Source organism: Triplophysa rosa, linkage group LG5 (genome assembly GCF_024868665.1).
Source record: "Triplophysa rosa linkage group LG5, Trosa_1v2, whole genome shotgun sequence".
NCBI lineage: Eukaryota > Metazoa > Chordata > Actinopteri > Cypriniformes > Nemacheilidae > Triplophysa > Triplophysa rosa.
In genome coordinates, this window is record NC_079894.1 from 18,499,151 (window position 1) to 18,524,308 (window position 25,158).

Consider the following 25,158-nt stretch of genomic DNA (forward strand, 5'->3'; position numbering starts at 1 on the left):
ATATGACGAGATTGTCAAACTCCATCGGTGTCTGTATTGTTCAACCTCTCTCTCTCTCTCTCTCTGCTCTCGTCTTTCAATTACTCCTCTCTATTCTTATTTGATCTGCTTGCTCTATCTCATTCGTAGCTCCCCACCATTCAATTCGCTTCTCATCGATCATCCAGTTGTTCCAGGCGTCATTATTACTCCGTCTTTCTCATCTCTTCTCTCGCGTCTCTCTTCGCTCTCTCTCTCTCTCTCTCTCTCTCTCTCCTCTCTATCTCGCTCTCTCTCTCTCTCTCTCTCTCTCTCTCTCTCTCTCTCTCTCTCTCTCTCTCTCTCTCTCTCTCTCTCTCTCTCTCTCTCTCACAGAGGCACATTCTAGTGCAATGATGTTTGGCTGCCTGTATCTGGAACTCTCTGTCTCTCTGGACCACCACACTAATGACCTGCTGGAGGCAGCTGTGAGAGCGGCCCGGGGCCACAGTATGGGGCCCGGCTGGACGGAGGGGTCACCCACCGCGGCTCGTAGGGAGAGTCTGACCACCAGAGCCAAGCGCTTCCTGTCTGGGCTGGTGCCACGCTCCCACCTCGGCCGAGAAAGAGATGCGCCCAGAGACAGAGACCTCAGCCGACACAGAGGAAGTAGAATGCTCAGGCAGAAATCACGTTCCTGTCATGACCTCAGCGCTCTGATGTAACCGAAAACATCTGCAAGAGTAACAGCGGTTGAGTGAGAGGAAATAAGAGTTTGAGAAGGAGTGATAAAGGAGGGGAGCGATATGGGAAAAGGGAAACTGAGGGAAGATTAAACAGAGCTGCATGTTTGATTGACAGGTGAGGAGATAAGAGACAGTGTTGACGCACCACTTCACCGAGGAGACGATCCTTTAGTGATATAACCTAAACTAGTATGTGTGAAATTAGTTGTTTATACCAGTCTCTCAGTCATCGGACGTGACAGTGGTGCAGAGATTCCTAGCAGTGTAAAAACAATTCTTTACGACACGAACTTTAAGTTAAGGTTTAAACAGACGGAGACACAAATATAAAAATGGTTCTCAGTAGAATGAGAATCCTGAGACACGCTGGCTGTGGCAGGCAGTTAGAGATGCTAGAGTAGCTCCTGTAGTTCCCTGTCGGGAAGCATGCTGACACAGCAAACCTAAAGAACTGTAGGTCTAGTAAAAGTTCTGTAGTAAAAACACAGGCACAGAATAAGATACTGTAGTTATTGCATGTTTTCTTTTTTTAGCTCTTCTCACCTCATTCTTCATAATTGTTAATGGTATAACCTAATACTGTTTCCAAAACAGATGTGATGTTCTCAACATTCATGGTTCCCTGCTAAAAATGGAAATTGAATCATCAAAATGATCAGGGCAAGAGATGTGGAAAGCTACGGTACATTGTGTGTTGCCTAATCTTATTCGTTTTAAAGAGGCATTACAATAATTGGCTGCTTTAGGTTCAGGTTGCAATCCATAACTTTGTTTTTTGGTTAAAAATAAATAAAAATCAGACTGAACATGTACATCAAAACTCTGTGCAAAAAAGAACATTCTTACTAAGCATTTTTGTCTTGTTTTATAGTGCAAATATCTAAACATTCTTAAATCAAGATACTTTTTTGTCAAGACAAGTGACCTAATACATTTAGTTTTATTTTATGAAAGAAAATCTAAGAATTAAGCAAGTTTATGTTTAAAACAAGCAAAAAAGTACATTTTAAATAGGTACCTGAGAAAAAAGTCAAACAAAATTTTTAAGTTTATTTTTCTCACCCCATAGGCAGATTTTTCTGCTAGTTTAAAAAATGCTTTTTTCGGTCAATAGCGATTATGAGCCGATACAACTTTTCCTAAATATATGTAAAACTAGCTGTATTGCTTAAAATATATGAATATGAACTTGTTTTCATTGCAGTATTTGAGTAATAATAACTTTTCTGTTACTTTGACCTGTTTTCCAGTGCTCATTTTTGCAAATAAATGCAAATCGAAGCAGTATTTTTATTTGAAATTTTGAAGAAATGTTGTTAATTGTTCACAGAATAAAACAAAAGCGAACATTTTACCTAAACACAGACCTATAAATAGTACATTTTAAAATCAGAAAAATTGTCTCTGAAATGGGCTCTTAATTTTTTCCGCGGCTGTATATTGGTGCATCTCTAATGTATAAATTAAGCTGTTGGGTATGAATTGGTCATTTGATTTGAACTCAAGTAAAATATGTAAATGATCCTGCAATTTTATGCTTTAAACAGAGATGACGATATACAGTATAGGCAAAAGTTATGGATTGCAGGACCCTGTTTGAACTGTGCACCAGTCATAGTGATAGATATTGCAGGTTTAAGTTATGACAGATTTTAGACAAAATTGGTCTTTGTACACGGTTTAACCATGCAGATCAGATTTATTTAACTAATCTTGTCCAAAAGATCACAACATGAGTTGAGCCCCAAGCAGGGATGTCTTGAGGCAAGAATATGTCACCCCAAAATTAACAAAGCTTTGTAAAATATTTTGGCCGAAAACATCATATGATTGTATTCAGTGTTTTCTTTCTTCCGAATGCGTTTTAGTATAAACATCCTTCAGATTCAACAAACAAACTCCTGGTTCATGGTTGCGATTAATTGACTCATACATTTTGAGAACAAGAGTGGAATATTCAAAGAGAAAGCAATATGTGTGATTGGGTACTATTCAATTCCTCATGTTTTAGTCGGTCGGGCGTAAAGCCTGTACACTCAAAGCACATATAATGAGTCTTTGCACACTCATGCAAAGTAATGGATACTAATTGATTGATTAAGAGCTAATGGGCTATTTCTTTCTGCAGCTACAACCCTTACAATGATGAATTGCAATACAACGGTAAATTGTTGTAGTTCTTAGTCTCACTTATTTAACTTCACATAACTGAATTCCAGCAATGCAGTGGTTATTTAATGAGCATAAAAAATTGAAATAAAGCAATGTTAACCAGTCAGTGTGGGCAAGGACAGCAAATCTAAAGAGCGAGAGGTCTAGACTAGAGAGAGAATTTTTATAGAGTCCCGTGAGCCAGATGGAATGATCTCCAGAGATTAACTTGATCGTGTCAAATTACTCTTGAACGAATTCAACACCTAATTCTAATGAAAGCAAGCCATGTTCGAACAACTTGAATGAGCTTATTGATTCTTACTTTCCTTATACGGGTTGATTGTAATATAGGATTTGATTTGTCTGCATTCAGTAGCTAAATAAAAGTCTGAGAGATCTGAGAAGGCACCTTGCCTAATGCCAACCAGCCCTATAGGTTTTTGTCAGACTTCTTAAACCCACTTTCATTAAAGAATGTTAAGACTAGCAATACTGATTTTGGGGAGATTTAATGATCACAGTTTAAGGTTGATTAGTTTTGTGTTTCAAGACCCCAAAAGATTACCACAAATTACTATTTTGAAATCTATTCAGTCTGTATGGGTAGAGTTGAAAGAGGTTAAAGAGATCATATGAGCATACGTGAAAACAAACCCATACTGCTCTTTCTGTAATTTCACCTGCACACAATTTCAACCCGTCATTACACAATCTCATGGAATCCAGCATATCTGCCATACAGTAAGACCGAGCATTTCTGTGGGGGCTGGCCACACAGGCTTGTGCAACAACGAACATGCAACGTTCTGGAAACGTTCTGAGGTCACACATGGCAACACCTCTCACTTGATATTATTGCTGAATGTTATCCACTCTGTCTTTGAAAATGAGAGAATAAAACCAATTTGTTACAATAACTCTGGCTTGTCTGTGTCCCTATGACGACAAAGGCAAATAAACCAGCAGCCTCACTGAATGTTGGCATACAGTGCAGTGAGGCTCCTTGAGGTGAAAACTATATTTGTATTTGAAAGGATCTGATGGCTTCACTCTAAAGGCAGATGGTTGGAAACGGGACATGAGGTAGGAAAGAAAAGGGATGACAAATGTTAGTTGCTTAGCGACCGTTGTCAAGGAGACAGAGTGTGACTCTCCTCTGACCGGACTTAGAATTTTTTTACTATGTTTGTTTGTTTGATTGGGAGTCTGAAAACACTCAAATAAACAAATGGAAATTGTATTGGTTAAGAGAAATTTAATGAATAGGAAAAACAGAGGAGAAATCAAATCGCATTGAGTGCCTACATGATGAACTCCCAAGAATGGCTTTTTTGAAAGGCAGACTCTATCATTAAAATACATTATTATTACATATACAATTTATAGCACAAAAGCTTTAAAAAATTAGCGTTGTCTACCTGTGCTGCTTTCAACTGCATATCAAGTGTTTTTCATATCTCATAAAGAAGCCTAATATCCAGTTTGGGACGTTGCATCCTCACTGGTCATATGGAAGTCTATAAAATTCCTCCACATTGTGCATGGCTTTATCGGACCCTCCGGGCAGGTTAATGCAAAGTCATCACAGCATCAGATGAAGAGTTCGAATTTTTAATATCAGATCTGATCTATGCCTTTATCTCAAGTTGTGCCATTTGCATTGAAATGATATTCCACTTCCATATTTAACACATTCATTTAGAAACCTTTGGATTGATACAGTCTATAATTTCAGATATAAAGGTGTTATATAAAAAATAGGGTTAAAGCACCTTCTGTAGCATAGTGACCTGTGTACTTAATAAAAAGCAAACACTGCCATCTAGTGGACTGGGAACAGTATAATGTGTCATGGGATTCAACAGCAATTAGGAAAAATTCTAAAATGTGTACTAAAGCAAAGCTATGTGGATTAATCAACAGACTACATCGATTTAGATCCATTTCACATAAGCAGGGCTGTCACTGTAAAGTATGTTGGCAGTCGAGTATGCACACTCCATCTCTCCTGAATGTCGCTATTAAAGCTTCTCATCAGTGTGCTCCATCTTCTGGTGCTTACGTACCCACGACAGGGAGGAAAAACTCTTGTAACACTCACCGCAGTGGTACATTTTCTTGCCGAAGTGTTGCTCCATGTGATTCTTCAAGCTACTTGCCGAGCTCAGGCATTTTCCACACTCTGAGCATTTGTGGATTACGTTGATCCCTGCATGCATGTCTTGATGGCTTTGGAAGGTGTTTTGGCGACAGAAGGTTTTTCCACAGGTGCTGCAATGGAACTCGCTGGAGTGAATTTTTTGGTGCAACTTGAGCCCACTCTTCTTTTTGAAGGCTGACCCACATTGAGAACACGTGTATAATTTTTCATCACCGTGGATCAACTTATGATTCTTCAGAGTGTCAAGTCTGTTAAAGCTCTTGCCGCACTGCTCGCAGTGGAAAGGTCTGTCCTCGGAGTGCGTGACCTGGTGCATCTTTAAAGAGCAACTGTGGCTAAAGCTCTTGTCACATTTTGAGCACTTGTATGGTTTTTCCCCAGTGTGTACCCGCTGGTGTTTGGTACAATCTCCAGATGAATGGAACCTTTTGCCACACTGCTCACAGCTGTAAGGCTTCTCTCCAGTGTGAATGCGCTCGTGCAGTTTTAGGCAGACGGGAAGCTTGAAGGATTTGCTGCAGTAGGTGCACTTGTAAGGGCTGTCATCGGAGTGGGTCCTCATGTGTGATGTCAGGTGGCTCAGTCTTTTGAAGCTTAGTGTGCACTGTGTGCAATGAAAGGGACGGTCGTCCTGATGACTGAGCTGATGAGAGTAAAGTTCTGGCTTTCTCAGGAAACGCTTCCCACAAACAGAACAGCTAAACGGCTTGTTCCCCGAATGGCTATTCACGTGAGTATTCAACTCAAAATTTGTGGTAAACTTTTTGTCACATTGTGTGCATGCAAAAGGTTTCTCTCCAGTGTGGGTCATTTTGTGTCTCCTCACAGCCGCTGCAGTGTTGAAAAGCTTCTCGCATTGATCGCACTGAAAGCACAGATTTCCTTCATGCAACTGCACGTGATTTTTTAGAGCATTTTTCTGAGCAAAGCATTTCCCACAATGAGAACAAGAGAAGGGTTTTTCCCCTGTGTGGGTCCTTAAATGAATCTTTAGAGAATTCATCCTGAAGAAATTTTTCTTACAGTGAGAGCACTCGAACAGCTTCTCACCCGTGTGCAGTCGCATGTGTAAGTTGAGCTCACTCTTACCAGCATAACTCTTTCCACAGGTGGAGCACTTGTATGGCTTTTCTAAGGCGTGCACCTTCTTGTGGTCTATGAGGTCAGACTTTTTTTGGAAAATCTTGCCACATTTTGGACACAGGTTGGACCTCGATGATTTAGAAGTAGCTGTGGGTGATGATGGAGGTTGCTCTGTAGATTCATTGGGCCCCATAAGCGTGAAAGTGGATGAAGGAGCGGTTTCATGTTGCATCATGTCGGTATGTACCTCCTCATCCCTAGAGGCACAAATCAAAGACTTGTGATGTGAAGGAAAAGTTTGACAGCTAAAGTAGGCAAACATAAGAAAGTTAGGATTTCTTGAATCACTATTTTAATGTACTAATGGGAGATCTTTGATCCCAGACATCATAAAAAGAAACATGGCACTTACCTTGTTTTAATCAACTGCTTCCACTGAAAAAAAGGAAAACAAAAACAAGTTTAGAATAAGTGCTCTCTGCTGGGAGTTGGACCTTGTCTTCTGTATATTCTGATAAGCTGTTTTCCACTGATTCATATTTGATCTCCATCACCATCTGGACCGCAGTAATAACATCTTTTTTCCTGAGGTTGCCTACAATGTTCATTACCTCTATGAAGTCTCTGATTTTTGCATTTATTTATTGTGAGCACGGAGCAGTGAAGTATTAAACTGAACTACTACTACGCTCGCTTGGCTACTGGTTGCAAATACTCTTTTACCTACCTACTACTGCTGAAATATTAGAAAACTGTTGTTTTTGGCCCAATCTACATTTATATGATTTTTATATAGTTTCTCAGTTATAGATTATGTAAATTTCTTTTTCCCTAGTTCTGTATTACTTTTCTTAATGTTTAATCTTTCGTTGAATGCTGCATTTGTATTGTCTTCACAAGTAGATATGAGTTTCTAGTTGTCTCATTCTCAAGGTTCTTAATAACGTCACGAGACAATGTTGTTAAGCAGTAATTTTCCACTGTCTGTGCAACTATAACACCACCAGATGAATCTCTTTCTAGTCAGACGTAATTAAAATGAGCAATGGAACTCCAGACGAGTTAGAATGAGCATCTAAACGCAACTATTAAACTTTCCCTAATAAACTTTCCTCAATTTATTATATCATCACATCTTCTCCTGCCTGCTGTTCTTCCCTTACATCTCTGATAGTAGACATCCAACGTGGTATCATTTTGCATCAATATCAAGATAGTATATATTCAATCAGATGTAAGCACAGAGGGAGGATGAGAATGGAATGTTCTCTGGAGTTATCATAAGAGAGGAACACAGTTGGATACAGTGGAAAATTACCTAAAAGCAGCTCAGTCAGTCATAAGAATATTATATGAACGTAAACTTTTCACAGTGATGCCTATCTATATTATGCTCTAAATGTGTGTAGTGTTTTTGTTTTAGGAAAGTACATTTTAGTGTAGTTTACCTTTGTCTGCTGGATGACATTAGGATCATTATGAGCCACACACTTCAAAATCCTTGCATTGAGGTAATTCCTCAGTCATTATTTCTCATGTAAAGTTTGTATAATTTAATTTAGAAATTCTGTCACTGAATTGTATTAATGCAATGTTACTAAACTTGTTTCTAAACTGCAAAGTTTGTATGATTTAATTGAGAAATTCTGTCACTGAATTGTATTAATGCAGCGTTACTAAACTCCGCCTTGCGGTGATTGGACAATACTTAAAATGACTATACAATGATAATACAATAGACCATTTGTGTAATTCAAAAACAATCAGTTCAACATGTTATGATTTGGGACATACACATTTCAGTTTTAAATACTATTTAGGATAGTATGCAAATTAGGACGCAAGGATGAATTGGAGCTTTAAACAAAGATTTTACCCGCAACATGAATAATCTCAAAATGTGTTTATATTACTATTACTTTAACTAAGAGAAAACATACACTTTTAAAAGTCCTATAAAGCAATTAAAATAGTAAAAATATAGACCGTGTGTTAAATGCATTTGTTCTTATTGTAATGACGCAGCTGACGCAATAGCCACGCGAGCATTCGTGCCACAAGAACGCGCTGAATCATCTCATTTATATTTCTGTCCCCTTTTATCAGAGCTTTTAGAAACATGTGTGCTGTTTTGTTCTAGTTTGCTCCACAGGCTATTCAGCTCGATGTAACAACACTGAAGCCAGGAGTTAGCAATTCCCTTTCAGCATCATTTCTTAATATTGGTTTCAGACAGCGCTTAAAGAGTAGGCTACGCCACTTTTTAACACAATGCACGGTGTCTTTTGAAGTATTAATTACAACTAAAATGACAGAAATTTGTCTGTGCCACATTAAGCTGTTTTCTCTAATAATGGACTTCTATGGTGAGAACGCTTAACGTGATATTATTCACTTTATCCGCGGAACAAGAGCTCGTTCTTGTGACAGCAGCATGTGTTTATTATAAGCAAAATTTGACATTAATTTGGTTTTCCTTGATCGTTGTTTAGGTACGTTAAGCGTTTTAGAATGTCCCATTCACACAGTTTTCTGTGAAGATCATTAATGCAAAGCCGTGCACTTTATTTCCTCAGTAACAATGTCATGTAACTTGGCACACTTACCAACTCACTTCCAGCATTCCTCGTTCGGTTTGGTTCAATTTGGCTGTTTCCAGAAACATTTCTCTCGGTGTCAAAGCGAGAAACGCTGAACTGCTGCTGCAGAAGCACAGAACAGTGTATCACCATCAAACAAACAGGACATCTCAGAGACTTGTTGAGCTCCCAGTAGCTTTGTAGGCAGTTTTTACACAAACTGTGGCAACATTTTAAAACAACAGCGTCTTTTAAAGTAGATGTGCAAATGTAACACTGTTTCACAGGAGAGAGTGGGGTGGATGCCATGTTGTTGTGACAACATTTAGGGTGAACAAGGGTGATCCTCAAAGGTAAACATATCAGTTGTGATGTTTCATAGACCGACGTCACATGCTGTAGTTCTTCTTACAGCAGCATCTCATTTTCTTCTTCGTCCAGTTTTATGGCCGATCACTCCTTTGGAGTATTACCGCCACCTACTGTATATCTTGGGTGATGAATCTGTATTGTTCTGTTATTGTGGTTTTATTTGGAGACGTGATGCCCCCTCACCCAAGAGGATAGCAGCATCTCATGCTGTTGCTGTGTTGTTCTTATGCTGCGTTCAAGACACCTCGGAAGTGGAATATTTCCCACCACAAACGCGGAAGTAACGTCTGGATTTAGTAATACTAAACCATTAATGTTACTAATAGTTTCATAGCATTAAACACTACGGCCCGATTTCACAGACACGGCTTAGCTTAAGCCAGGACTATGCCTTAGTTGAATTAAGATATTTATGTTGCTTTTATAAAATGCCTGAGAAGAATACATTACTGGTGTGCATCTTGAGACAAAACAATGGCACTGGTTTATTTTAAGATATTTCTGGGCAGGTTATATTGAGTTAAGACAGGTCATGCATTCATTTTAGTCTGGGACTAGCATTAAGCCTTGTCTGTGAAACCGGGCCTACAAGTATATGTTAACATTAAGAGCGCCTTTCCATAAATTATTTCCGGGTTGAAGTGGGAACTAGCACGTGAGGCTTCAGAAGTGGTTGTAAAAAGCTACATCAGGATCACTGACATCATCTAATGGCCAGGAGACCATTACAGTACATCCAGTTTTTTTACAATCCATTATTGTGTGTGGTTAGAGAATTCTTCTGCAGATCTGGGAGCACAAAAAACAAGACAGAGAGGCATCAAGCTTTTGAACTCACTTATTTTAGAAACTACAAGTCTTTATATACGGTACCAGAAGACATCTGGAAGGTTTCATATGTCCAGGGGTTCACAGAATGACCAAATAAGTTATACCATGTCGGAATGTTTAGCTTAGATGGAATCCCTTCCTCCACATATAGGAAGGGGGAAGAAAAATAGAGGAAGGAAATCACCTGGTTTATCTGAAGTATTTTGTGAGATTCAGCTAACTCGTAGAGCCTCTTACTGTATTATCAACACAAGGAAGACACATATGTAATAAAATATAATTTATTAACAAACACATGAGTAACTAACAACTACTAAATGGTACAAGAATGCTAAAAGAGAGTAAGGTTTGAAAGTAAAGTGCAATAGAAAATATAAGCGATTGATGAATGGCAGAATGTTCTCTGTTTTTAATAAGGCGAAGAAACAGTAGACTTGGAACGTGGTTGGATCTGTTGCAATCTCTGGGTGAGTAGGACGGAGACCCAAAACTTTGTTGTGTTGCTGTACAGTCTCGGGGAAACTCAGAACAAAGAGTCACATCTGGAGGTCCTGTGAAGTTTTATGGTTACACTGACCTGAACCAGAGTAGAGGGAATTTAGTGACAATGTAAACACACGCCAACTCTACCATGAAAAACTTAAACAATATAAGGACACTCTAGGGAAGAAAAAGAAACAAGATATACAAAATCAATAAAAGTGATACTTCAGGCATGAATCAAAATTTCCCCATGTTTTACTCACCCTCAAGGCATCTTAAGTGAATATGACTTTCTTCTTGAAGAATAATGCAGTCGGAGTTATGATACCACATATCCTTTTGCTTCAAAGCGGTAGAATGGGAGTGAATGGGGGGGCAATTTTTTGAAGCTCCAAAAAGTGCATCCATTGATCAAAGAACAGATCGACACGGCTCTGTGGTCTTAACAAAGGTCTTATGAAGCGAATCGATGCGTTTGTTTAAGAGAAATATCCGTATTGACAACGCTATTAACGATCATGTCTAACATCCGGAATCCCTCAGCTGCAGGCGAACGAGAGGCTTGCTCAATAAGCTCAAACCTAGCTGCAAGATATGTCAAGTCCTGCCACGACAAAAGAACAACCACAACAGTACAAAACACTGTACAACACACACAAACTGACACTATGACAGGATCATGTCACTCTCACTGAGAACTTTAATCAATACTTTGCTCATTTTCTGTTTATATTGATATACTTATATACTTTTATTTTATTTTTATCTTAATCTGGATTTGTGCAGAATGTTTATATTTAATTTTCCTGTGCTTTGGCAATGTAAAATCTATTTTATCATGCCAATAAAGCTTCTTTGAATCTTTATAAGGCAAAATCCTGTGGAACAATGGAAATTTCCTCTTCTTCCAAGTGCGGTACTGAGGTTTTTCATGCTGCCCTGCAAGGGGTGTCTGGCAGTTGTCCTAGCAGCCTTATCTGATGATACTTGTTAGCCCACCAAATTCCAGTCCCAATGTAGCAAACCTTTCTCCATCATGGCAGTTAGAGACCCTGCCATAAAGTTGGGCCCTAGAATGCACTGTTGGGTGCTGTTCACTACGTTAGTTTACTCATCTTTGTGGTGGAATAGAGAAAAAACAACAATCAATCATGAAACAAAATAACAATAAAAGCAAAAACACAGGGAAACTAATAAAATTTATAGCTTATATATAGTAATGGATTCTTAAAGAACATAAAAACACCCAAACATAAAAAACTGTCATTTATTTATTCTCATGCATGTGTTCAAAGCACATGTGAAAGCACATTGTCTTCTTGGAACACAAAAGATATTTTGAAAAATGTCTTTGTGGTTTTGTGTCCATACAATGAAAGTCAATCCATACTTTTCAGTCACGTGACCTACTAGGACGGCTGGCAGGCAAGAAAGTGGCTGCTTACATTAAGCTCTCCAGTCACACAGCATAAGTCAGTCAATTTTCCTTCTGTTTCAGGCCTTGAATATTTAAATCACCTCTCAACAAAAGAAAACTTAAGATATGAATACAAACTACATGTTTCGGGCAGTTGTAATCCATATACTGCATAGCACAGCCATCATACTTTAATCAGAGAAAAAGTCAGATTCCTGTCAGAGTTCCACTTAGGTGATGGTGACATATACTTTGTGGAGAATCCCTTACATTATATACTACCCCCATAGTAATACTAATATTATATTGTCTTGTATTGTATCAATAAAATACAATAAACTTATTATTAAAATAAGTTCGGAACACAGATGTAATATTCTAAGTACTATATAATGGTTGAATAAAGGTGCGAAAGGATTCGCAAATCATTGCATTTTCAGTTTATTTACTGTACATGTAACATCGCATCACAAAACTTGAGCTTTAGCTAATAGTTAGTGTAACTAATCACTTTAATGGGTTGCCTTGTCCACGACAACCATTTTAGTAAGAAAAATCATTTTAAATTTATTTTATTTACGGCTAAAAATACATAGATTATTACAGTATATTCAATGTTTACATGAGGTTACCTTTGATGAAGTGTTCACAGCAGATACAAGTGTACATTTATGGATCCCATTGTTTTCTATCAATGGGGCCAGGGAGAAATTTATGGCAAAAATTCACAAATTCCTCTTTTCTGGCTTTTCTTTCTCTGCAGTGATTCTGTATATTCATAGTTCAGGCCTGTCTCCTCAACTGTTGTTGAATTTTATTGCAAAAAAACTATTTGTTATTTAAACTAAATTAAAGAAATCACCCACTTTTAACATGGGAGACAATGGCAGATAGCTTTCTTTTGCCCGTCAGTGGGGCGTTCCCCTAAGCGTGTGATGTCACATGACAACTATGGATTGGGACCAATGGTTACCAATGCTCTTCAGGATATTTTCTTTTGGCAGACGTATGGCTTCTTATTAGTGTGCTCCGCCTTCTGGTGCTTACGTACCCACGACAGGGAGGAAAAACTCTTGTAACACTCGCCACAGTGGTACATTTTCTTGCCGAAGTGTTGCTCCATGTGCTTCTTCAAGCTACTTGCCGAGCTCAGGCATTTTCCACACTCTGAGCATTTGTGGATGTTGATCCCTGCATGCATGTCTTGATGGCTTTGGAAGGTATTTTGACGACGGAAGGTTTTTCCACAGGTGCTGCAATGGAACTCGCTGGAGTGAATTTTTTTGTGCATCTTGATCCCACTCTTCTTTTTGAAGGCTGACCCACATTGAGAACACGTGTATAATTTTTCATCACCGTGGATCAACTTATGATTCTTCAGAGTATTAAGTCTGTTAAAGCTCTTGCCGCACTGCTCGCAGTGGAAAGGTCTGTCCTCGGAGTGCGTGACCTTGTGCATCTTTAAAGAGCAACTGTGGCTAAAGCTCTTGTCACATTTTGAGCACTTGTATGGTTTTTCCCCAGTGTGTACCCGCTGGTGTTTGGTACAATCTCCAGATGAATGGAACCTTTTGCCACACTGCTCACAGCTGTAAGGCTTCTCTCCAGTGTGAATGCGCTCGTGCAGTTTTAGGCAGACGGGAAGCTTGAAGGATTTGCTGCAGTAGGTGCACTTGTAAGGGCTGTCATCGGATTGGGTCCTCATGTGTGATGTCAGGTGGCTCAGTCTTTTGAAGCTTAGTGTGCACTGTGTGCAATGAAAGGGACGGTCGTCCTGATGACTGAGCTGATGAGAGTAAAGTTCTGGCTTTCTCAGGAAACGCTTCCCACAAACAGAACAGCTAAACGGCTTGTTCCCCGAATGGCTATTCACGTGAGTATTCAACTCAAAATTTGTGGTAAACTTTTTGTCACATTGTGTGCATGCAAAAGGTTTCTCTCCAGTGTGGGTCATTTTGTGTCTCCTCACAGCCGCTGCAGTGTTGAAAAGCTTCTCGCAATGATCGCACTGAAAGCGCAGATTTCCTTCATGCAACCGCTCATGATTTTTTAAGGAACATCTGTAAGCAAAGCATTTCCCACACTGAGAACAAGAGAATGGCTTCTCCCCTGTGTGGATCCTTAAGTGAGATATCAGATCTCGCTTTCTGGTGAACTTGTTCTTACAGTGAGAGCACTCGAACAGCTTCTCGTCTGTGTGCAGTCGCATGTGTAAGGCTCTCTCTCTCTTACAAGCATAACTCTTTCCACAGGTGGAGCACTTGTACGGCTTTATTACAACATGCACCTTCTTGTGCGCTTTGAGGTCAGACTTTCTTTTGAAGATCTTGCCACATTTTGGACAAAGATTTGACCACAATTATTTAGAGCAACCTCCTCCACCACCCACAGTTACGTCTGTAGATTTATTGGGCCCCAAAAGCACAGAACTGATCACATCTGCATCTACCTCGTCATCCCTATGGCACAAATCAAAGGCTTTAAAGAGATACTATAAGGAAAAGCTGATTCTATGACAGTCAACTCAAGTTTATTTAGCTATACAGAGCTTTGTACAATGTTGCACTATTTCAAAGCAGCTTTACATGAAAAACATTATGTGTATAGAGTACAAACAGTGAAGAATGTTGTACGTGGTATTATTGTAAAAAAGGACCTTCCTAGTAAAAGCAATGTTAAAGGACTGATCGGATGAGCTCTTTCAACAAGATGGTATGATTTATTAGGGTCTTCATAAAATGTCTGGAACATATTTTGCTTAAAAACACTCAATGGCTGTGTAAACAAAACCCTTCCGTTTTGGTGCATGTCTCTTTAAATGATAATGAGTTCGTACTGCCATGGCAATGGTTTAGCTAAATTATGTTTCCTGAAATCCACTGCGGTTAGTTTAGTTTTAAACGTCTCAAATCATTCATCCGGATACTAAAAAATCCATCACAGCAAACAGCGCTCACGATGTGCGTGTATGCTTGCATAAAATCCACAGAATGCGCACCTGCAGATCTCAGCGGAATTATGTGGATTTTAGCGCTTAAGATATAACTTTACACACACAACGTGAGAGCATAACTAGTGCGGTGACAGATTTTTCAGCCTAAGGACAAATGATTTGAGATGTTTAAAACGAAACTAACCGGAGTGTTCGCCCCTGTTCATTAGCAAAACAAACAGCTTGCCGCAGCTAAACATATTAATGCACATAATGTATTAACATACATACAGCTAAACTCCAAGTGCCCATTTGCCAAATAACATATAAATATAGAGTAAGTTTAACACTGGCTTTGAATGTTCTATTTAGCCCGTGACTGACTTAGCTCCCTTCGCTATTGTATGCTAACGTTATCCTCCTATATATACGGTACATGTACGTCAATTCAGACTGTTGATAAATATTACTTACATCGGCAGCTTTGTCTCGATCAGTTGGTCTCGATCCCTCTTGAGCAACAACTTTGAAGCTAATCCTGCTTGTACTGTCCCAGGTTTATAAAGCACTCTGGATTGAAGTGATTCGCGCAAACAAGCAGGTTTTTACTTATGGTTTCTGAGGGATTTCCACTAAAAATAAAATAAATCCACTCCTGTCTCTTCCGAGGTTAGGACTCTGTGCAGCGACTACATTGCATGTTGTCCACGAACTTTAGCCATGGCGTCACGTACACAGCTGTCGCTTGTGAAAACAACAATGGTGGCAGCGCCGTGGGTGGAATTGTGTAGATTAAGGGGCTGTAATATTATAATAAGATCCTGTTTTTAAGTCACAACAGGAGCGAAATCTGAACGGCTCGATTTCTCACATGCTTGCAGGGAAAGGCTTGCCAAAACAAACTTGCTGGGATCTTGTTTTTACGTTTTCTGGGTTGCCAGATACACCGGGGACCCGATTATAGCACTTACACACAGAATATTTTTGATTTTCATCCGATGACTCCTTTAACAGAATTGTTGACAGAACCCTAAGCTGATCCAATATCTGCAGTCTCCAGGTGAGCAAGACAACACGGCAACAGTGGCAAGGAACCAAATCTTCAATGATGTGTAAATGGAGAATAAACATTGGGATAAACCAGACTCAGCTGGGAGAGCCAGTTCTCATCTGACATGTTACAGAGCAATCACTAACTTTCGATTAACAGGAAAAGCTTAGTAGTGATGTATTCATGCAAACATAAAATAGTTACGACAGGCTGTATGATTGTTCTTATTAACATTTCTTAAATTAGAATGTTAATGTAGTAAGGGAGAGATCTTAGTTCTAAGAAGTTTTAATTAAAAGAAAAACAGCACTTACCTGGTTTCATTCGACTGCAAAAAACAACAACAAAAAAAACATGTTACTTCCTCTGTACTGTATATTCATATATATGACCTCCGTTACCATCTGGACCTGTTATTTTTTGCCTTTTGACCATTTTAGACGATGTAAACAATGCTGGTCCAGAAGCACTTCCTGTTTCACCTTTTATTACAATTATTATTTTATTTCACATGCATAATTACATCTTAAAGGTGTCATGAATTTTGAAGCTTTTGTTATATAAAAGCTCATCGTATTCAAATGAACATCCTTACAGCAGAGGTAACACTGCGCACATAATAATATCCTGTAAATTCAAAGGCATTCCTACATGATCAGTGGTAAATTGGTCTGGTCTGGCTCAGTTCATCAGTGATTGGGTGAGAACACTTCATTTTTACTGGCTGTGGAAACCAGCGGGAGAGGCTTATTATACCACAGGCAAAAGGCGGTGCTTTTCTGGGTGCCTTAAAGCGCCGTTAAATACGGCACCATAGACGTCTTTTCGCGCATTTGTTAGGGTGCAAATACTGTTTAAAATGTTCGGATATAAGCGCGTTTAATCAATAGCGTAATTGTGACACCATTGGCTTGCCATAGTACACATTACATCTAAAGAAATATTTGCCAAAAGTTCCACTCCTGCATTTGTGATGATTGAAAAACTGGTAACCAGAGTGACATATTTTTCGGCTAAAGGTTCGTTTTCTTTTCTCAGTTTAAACTAAACCGCTGATACACGGTTTATGCTCGGAAGGCTGCATCACACAGTGCTCTTTTGTAGTGTTGCCATGTTCGTTATTAATAAGCACTTTTATGCTTGTTGTTTGGTCTTAGATCAAAAAGCCTAGGCACTTAGGTCTTCTTAAAAAAGGGTCAGTTGCAGATTTTGCGATTTTTGGGTCTCATAAAATATTTAAACAATTTGCATTTTAAGCAAGTTTCCATTGCTTATTTTTTCTGCTTATTTGTGGAAGAACACGGTCGCTTCCTTCGGAGTCTGAGATTAGGAATGCGTGGTTGATGTTTACTTTTAAATAAGTACCAGCTCACGTGGGAAAACGTTTGTTCGTTTTATTTCACATTTAATTCATTTGTAAACAAGGAACATGTCGATGCTGGATTTGCAGAGAGACTGATTTAAAAAAGCAATGCTGTGCCATCAATATTGAATCCGACTGGAATCTTATGCGATTAAAAATATATGTTCGATGCGTCACTATTGCTTTGTTAGAGATCGCTTTATATGTCATGATTATGTGTAACCTACGTGTCTAACAAAGTTTACAGAATGCTCCAACTAAGCACATTTACGCCCGGTTCCTGTCTGCATCCTGGTTCCTTTATGCATCGCTGCCGGCGGTTTTGTTTGTATCCCTGCACTTGCACTTCATTTTATTATTAGTGCATTTTATTATCGTTACTTATCACCGTCATTGCTAACTTATCCTGATATCTCAATACCCTGTCCTTGTTATTTACTCGAAGATTCTAAACCAAAATTGATAGTTAACTTAACGCCGTTAGCATAGCATTAGCGTGCTTTCTTTCTGTTTACACTGTGGAATATCATCTCGCCTTCTAGTTTGTCTTGTGTGCTAACTGTTTCTCTTTTAAGCGTATATACTACGATTCATCGAGCAACCTTGGTAAGTTGGCATTACTCTTCAAACCCGGTGAGTTATGGCTTCTATTCCTATTATTGTTACTTGCACCTCATGTCATATGTTTAGCTTAGCCTTCTCTGTCAGCAGCGAGGATTTTACATGCGATAAATGCAGGGAAATAGTTAGGCTGACAGAGAAGATCTTAGAATTAGAGTCTCGCATCCAATCTTTATCTGAGGATAATAAGAGTGTAAGGACCATAGAAAACACTTTGGATGCTCGGTTCCAGTTGAAAATCCCCCACAGCTGGGAAACTTTGTGACTGTGAGACGGCGTAGTCACAGGACAAAACATCACTCAACCGTTCTGATTACAGTCTCGAACAGGTTTGCCCCGCTCAGTGACACACCGACTGAGAAACCTGCTGAAAGTGCCCTAGTTATCGGTGATTCTATTGTTCGGAACGTTAACATGGAGGCACCAGCCACCATAGTCAAATGTTTACCGGGAGCCAGAGCACCGTATTACAGTCCTTCACGTGCATTATGCTCTCAGGCATCCTGTCAGTTGGTAATACCTATAATTTCAAAATGGTGGTTGATCCTTTTCCTATCTAGTGCCTAAACTTTGGAACAGTCTTCCCTGCACTGTCCGGGAGGCAGACACACTCTGTCAGTTTAAATCTAGACTAAAGACACATATTGCATACACTACACTTCCATAATATAAATGTTCTGAGAGTTTAGGCTGCATTGGTTAGATCTACCGGAACCAGGAACACTTCCAACAACAACTGATGTACTTGTTACTAGGCCTGTCAAATCAAAATTCGGATTTCGAACATTTGTCGAATTTGGGGAAAATATGCATATTCTAACGTAAATCTGGGCATTCGAATTTTACATGTGTCTGGACGCTCATGCAATGTGATGATGACGTAGCTGACGTGGTTCGTTCAATTACGTGGAGCAGCACGGCTGCGTTATTAATTTGAAAAAAATGCGGAAAAAATACAGTTGGGCTTCCAAATCGGAGAGGATCTGATTCACACCAACACATTCTAAAAGTGCTGTGTAGCGCTTCTTTGGTTTTTGGAGTGTCAAATGGAAAATTATTGACAAAACAAATGTCATTTGTAAGCTGTGTAAGAAATCGCTGCTGTATCATTCACTCCACAACATCTAACCTGAGAACACACATGCAGTCTTCTCATCCCAAAGAATTTTCTCGAGAATGTCAAGACGGTGTTTCAGGGTAACTTCGTTTTACACCACGAATATTACACCGCCACTTCCTGCTGCAAAACAGGAAGAAATAGGCTAACTAAAAAGTTGACTGAATTCATATGCAAAAATTTTGTTTGAGCTCTTAACCCACACGTTACAGTTACATTATTCCTTCTCGGTGTACAGTGAGCAATCGCATTTCATTAGTTAAATGGCAGTTTGCTTAGTTTTTGTGTTTTGAGATTTTCTAATGCTCTTACACAAATCTACATGCACTTTTGAGAAACACATTTAACAAATTCTATTTGAATTTAAGAATGTTTAAAATGAGTTTTTATGCAAAAGTCATGTAATTTCGTTTCAATAAAATTAGTTTGACTAAGAAAATGCGGTGCTTGATTTGGTTAATATTATTGGGTTATTGTTTTGCGCCCTCTTGTGGGCTTAGAAGACAATACAGTACTTTTTCTCTCAGACAGTACTAGTTCTTTATCATTCGAATTTAATTTGAATATTATTATTATTGTATGTACTAAATTCGAATTCATTTTTTCAAACATTTTGACAGCCGTGCAGAACAGTACTCTACTCTCAGATGTCTTGTCTCATTGTTCCAAGGTTACCACAGCGAGCAGGATGCAGTTCATGTTCTGACCTGATGGTAGAGCTGAGAATGGGAAGCAGTGACCTGACAAGAGCTGAGATAATAGAGCTGGATAAAGAAGGACGCGACGACTTGCCACGTCTTCACTACAAAATTTCAAATGCTATTAGATTATTAATGATAATCTTAAATCTATAATTTACCTTATTACTAAATTTATTTATTTTTATTTAGCCTTGTTGTGCAAGCACTGTTGAGCTTGTGCAGAGGCAGCAGCTTTTGCCAGAGGGGAACTGGAATCCCCTGGTTGGGCTTGGGTTCTCCTGAGGTTTTTTTCTCCATTAGATTTTTGGGTTCCTCTCCACCATTTGCATACTGTTTTGCACTATTTGCCTGGACGGGGGGACTGCTTTAGAATTTTAAAGTTTTACTTAATTAATATTGCATATAGGAATTTATAGTCTGTTATATTTGACCTGTGCTTCTCTCTCCTTAATCTTAAATTTGTGCTTTTCACTGTGCTTGCGTGCGTGCGCGTGCTTGTCTGCACGTCCGTGTGTGTGTCTATGTGTGTTAGTACGTGTGCATATTGTGTGTGTGGAGTGTTTTGTATGTGGGTGTGTTTGTCTTCTGTGTTTTTACCTTTTTCTTGTTTTTACAGGTATAACTTTAAATGTTTTGCTTATAGTCAATATGTCTCATGTACAGCTGCTTTGTAACAATGAAAATTGTAAAAACGCTATATAAATAAAGTTGACTTTGGTGGATGTTAGAGACCTTGCACTCCTCCACCTTCCATTTGAGGATGCCCCACAGATGACCCCATAGTTATTTTAAGGGGACAGTAAATTTACACTGTTATACAAGCTGTACACGCACTACTTTACAATGTAGTAAAGTGTCACATGAAAAGATACAGTATAATAAAATATTTAGGGATGCACCAATATATAATTTTTGGCCGATAACCGATAATTATTTAGCACTGGAAGCCGATAATCGATATATTGGCCGATATACAGTATCTTAATATTACATCTTCTGAGACTGAAACAAAAGGCAAAAAGTGGACAGTTGCTTTTATTTGAAAACATTCACTGCAGAAAACAAGGTAACCGTTAGTTCTCTTTTTCCCAGAAAATCATGTACAAAGCTTACTTTACACTAGTTAAAGATTCTTTAACTTTTAAACTTTTCTGGTATGTTGATTTAATAAACAAATTATAAATGTTCTTCCAGAGCAACCCAGAAACATGTTTTTAATAGCCACATGTCTAACATGTGTCAAGACAGAAAGTATTCAGACAGCAATCGGCTTTAAAAAAATATGCTTTTATTCCTATAATTTACACATTCATAAATACCTACATACTGTACCTACATTAACAATGTTTTGCTAACAACAGAAAGTGAATGATCATGACAGAACGACAGTATTATACTGGGTTTTAACTGTGAGCAGCGTGCAGCTGAAGTGGTTTAACCAGAGAAAATGATCATTATCGACTAAAATTTATCTGCCTAAATTTTATTATCTGCCGATACAGATAACACTCAAAATGACCATTTATCAGCAGATCGGCATCCCTAAAAATATTTACTAAAATGTGAGAGGTGTACTCACTTCTGTGAGATATACTGTATTTGAAGTAATGGTTTAATTTCATCAGGACCCATAAAAAACACTTGCCAAACATTTACACTTCTCCAAACCAACTTACAGAGCATTTAGTCTATCAATGTGTGTTATCAGTATTAGGGTTTCCTGGGATCAAACTCAGAACCTTTGCGTGGATTGCAATGTTCTACCAATTGAGCTACAGGAACAACCTCATACAGATAGATTTAAATGTAACAGAGCGTTCCCACCAAACGCGACTTGCGCGAATAAATCGCGCTATTCGCACGTAGTTGGACGCTTGAACATTTTGAGTTTACTCGCTTCATTCGCGCGTGAAATTCACTTCACAACAGACGCGAATTCGCGTCATGGGAGGGGCTTCTGCCAGGCGGCNTGATAATCTTAAATCTATAATTTACCTTATTACTAAATTTATTTATTTTTATTTAGCCCTGTTGTGCAAGCACTGTCGAGCTTGTGCAGAGGCAGCAGCTTTTGCCAGAGGGGAACTGGAATCCCCTGGTTGGGCTTGGGTTCTCCTGAGGTTTTTTTCTCCATTAGATTTTTGGGTTCCTCTCCACCATTTGCATACTGTTTTGCACTATTTGCCTGGACGGGGGGACTGCTTTAGAATTTTAAAGTTTTACTTAATTAATATTGCATATAGGAATTTATAGTCTGTTATATTTGACCTGTGCTTCTCTCTCCTTAATCTTAAATTTGTGCTTTTCACTGTGCTTGCGTGCGTGCGCGTGCTTGTCTGCACGTCCGTGTGTGTGTCTATGTGTGTTAGTACGTGTGCATATTGTGTGTGTGGAGTGTTTTGTATGTGGGTGTGTTTGTCTTCTGTGTTTTTACCTTTTTCTTGTTTTTACAGGTATAACTTTAAATGTTTTGCTTATAGTCAATATGTCTCATGTACAGCTGCTTTGTAACAATGAAAATTGTAAAAACGCTATATAAATAAAGTTGACTTTGGTGGATGTTAGAGACCTTGCACTCCTCCACCTTCCATTTGAGGATGCCCCACAGATGACCCCATAGTTATTTTAAGGGGACAGTAAATTTACACTGTTATACAAGCTGTACACGCACTACTTTACAATGTAGTAAAGTGTCACATGAAAAGATACAGTATAATAAAATATTTAGGGATGCACCAATATATAATTTTTGGCCGATAACCGATAATTATTTAGCACTGGAAGCCGATAATCGATATATTGGCCGATATACAGTATCTTAATATTACATCTTCTGAGACTGAAACAAAAGGCAAAAAGTGGACAGTTGCTTTTATTTGAAAACATTCACTGCAGAAAACAAGGTAACCGTTAGTTCTCTTTTTCCCAGAAAATCATGTACAAAGCTTACTTTACACTAGTTAAAGATTCTTTAACTTTTAAACTTTTCTGGTATGTTGATTTAATAAACAAATTATAAATGTTCTTCCAGAGCAACCCAGAAACATGTTTTTAATAGCCACATGTCTAACATGTGTCAAGACAGAAAGCATTCAGACAGCAATCGGCTTTAAAAAAATATGCTTTTATTCCTATAATTTACACATTCATAAATACCTACATACTGTACCTACATTAACAATGTTTTGCTAACAACAGAAAGTGAATGATCATGACAGAACGACAGTATTATACTGGGTTTTAACTGTGAGCAGCGTGCAGCTGAAGTGGTTTAACCAGAGAAAATGATCATTATCGACTAAAATTTATCTGCCTAAATTTTATTATCTGCCGATACAGATAACACTCAAAATGACCATTTATCAGCAGATCGGCATCCCTAAAAATATTTACTAAAATGTGAGAGGTGTACTCACTTCTGTGAGATATACTGTATTTGAAGTAATGGTTTAATTTCATCAGGACCCAAAAAAAACACTTGCCAAACATTTACACTTCTCCAAACCAACTTACAGAGCATTTAGTCTATCAATGTGTGTTATCAGTATTAGGGTTTCCTGGGATCAAACTCAGAACCTTTGCGTGGATTGCAATGTTCTACCAATTGAGCTACAGGAACAACCTCATACAGATAGATTTAAATGTAACAGAGCGTTCACCAACGCAGGACTTGGGATAAATCGCGCTATTCGCACGTAGTTGGACGCTTGAACATTTTGAGTTTACTCGCTTTCATTCGCGCGTGAAATTCACTTCACAACAGACGCGAATTCGCGGTCATGGAGAGGGTTTTGCCAGGCGGCCCAGTCTCGTGTATATATATATCTTTGAGGAAAATTCAATTAACGTATTTGCTAAATGCAGAGGTGGACAGTAACGAAGTAAATTTGACCTGAGTACTGTACTTAAGTACTACTTTTTGAGTATCTGTACTTTACTTGAGTATTGATTTTTTCTGAGTACTTGTACTTTAACTTCACTACATTTGAAAGACAAATATCATACTTTTTACTCCACTACATTTATAAAAAGGTCCAAAAGTAGAAAATGGTTTCTATGCAGCGGGGTTTCCTGTGTGCGCAATTTATCTGGCTTGCGATCTGCCAGGACCTTTTACTGTTGCCAAGTATTTCAGTTTTTCTAACTCGCAGGTTTTCCGGCAAGGTTTGAATGGCCATTTGGCGGATTTCTTTAGAGCAAATCTGGCAACTCTGGGATCTTCCCGCTAAACTAGTAAAGTAGGCTCTGCTACACCATTGATAGCGCTCTAAAAAGGCAAATAGAACATAAAAGAGCGAAAAAGGCACATGTTAAAGTGTGGTGTAATCATCTGTGGGTTACGATCAGTCAAAAGATCGTTAGAAACATTGTCATGAAAATGATCGCACTAACGGCTAAACGGTAAATAAGCATCACATACACCTTGAGCTACACGTGCGTGTTAACTTCTGATCTGCTGCTGATATCATTTAAAGCGATTTGGAAATGAATGATGTTTTTACTGAAGTAACTATAGTTGAAGTGTTCCTGTAATGTATAAAAACAATAGAACCCTGCCCAAAATCACAACAGAAAATGTAATGGATTTAATGGTTATAATGGGAATTGTACTATGGATACTTGTTGTCTACTTGTATGTGATGGATTCTATTGGTGGGATGGTAAATCCTATTGGAATAAAACCCAAAACACACTACAAAGAGGAATTTAAGTTTAAAAATCTCATTCTAATTAAAAAATCATTGTTTTTTTCAGCAGGGATGGTATTTGCAGTAAAACCACAGTATACACATAATTTACCATTTTCTAAATATAGGAACCATACTCCAATTAATAATCTTTAGTAAAACCACAGCAACTAAACATACCATAGTTTCATTATATCATATACAGCTATAGTTTATGTTTGTAGTTAAATTATGGTAATACAAATGGTAATAAATCCAACAAACACATGGCTTCTTACACTTTACTATTTACAAGAACCTTACTACTTACTGGTAAATTGCTGCTAAAACTGGTAAAGGGAATATACAAAATAAAAGAACACTGCTCATAAATACATATAGGCCTAGGGGGCTAATGAGGATAATTAGGCTAAATGATCATACAGGATTATATCTAGACTAAACATATATGTGATAAACATATAAAGCTCTTAAAGGAGTTGCTCACTGCAAACATTTGCCCCCATTGACTTTCCATAGTAGGAATAAAAACTGACTATGGAAAGTCAATGGGGGCAAATTTTGAAGTGACTACTCCTTTAATACAACTGATACTGTGAGCTACTCAGTGTATTCAGTAGGTTGCTTCAGAGGCATAAGGTATACGACAATAAAACAATGCACAACTGACATAAAGGAAATTTACTTTTAATACTTGAGTACTTTTTAAAAGCACGTACTTCTGTACTTTTACTTCAAGTAAGAATCTGTCTTTACAACTTTTACTTGTAGTGGAGTAATATTTGACCAGTAGTATCTGTACTTTCACTCAAGTAAGGAAGTTGTGTACTTCGTCCACCTCTGATAAGTAATATAACATATACTATATATATATATATATATATATATATATATATATATA

The 25,158-nt window shown here is 38.3% G+C and overlaps 3 protein-coding genes across 4 annotated transcripts in view; 1 reads left to right on the forward strand and 2 right to left on the reverse strand.

Annotated features, from left to right (window-relative positions):
• Positions 1–5,073, forward strand: part of rem2 (RAS (RAD and GEM)-like GTP binding 2) — a 22,525-nt gene extending 17,452 nt beyond the window's left edge. Inside the window, exon 5 of the mRNA XM_057333339.1 lies at positions 355–5,073. Within this exon, the coding sequence (XP_057189322.1) occupies positions 355–683 (329 nt within the window). The 3' untranslated portion in view covers positions 684–5,073. The remainder of the gene's footprint in view (positions 1–354) is intronic.
• The window catches only part of si:ch211-119o8.6 (uncharacterized protein LOC556659 homolog), a 33,725-nt gene that overhangs the window by 4,845 nt on the left and 3,722 nt on the right, over positions 1–25,158 (reverse strand). The window contains exons 2-4 of one of the 2 annotated variants that reach the window (XM_057333337.1): positions 8,709–16,095; positions 6,515–6,537; positions 4,960–6,359 (exon numbers count right to left, since the gene is read on the reverse strand). In XM_057333337.1, the coding sequence (XP_057189320.1) occupies positions 4,960–6,359; positions 6,515–6,537; positions 8,709–8,990 (1,705 nt within the window). In that variant the 5' untranslated portion in view covers positions 8,991–16,095. Of the gene's footprint in view, positions 1–4,959; positions 6,408–6,514; positions 6,538–8,708; positions 16,096–25,158 lie in introns of both variants that reach the window. The other variant, XM_057333336.1, reaches the window with a different exon arrangement.
• Positions 12,767–13,993, reverse strand: LOC130554181 (zinc finger protein 569-like). The gene has a single exon (XM_057333668.1). The coding sequence runs from the start codon at positions 13,991–13,993 to the stop codon at positions 12,767–12,769; it is 1,227 nt and encodes a 408-aa protein (XP_057189651.1).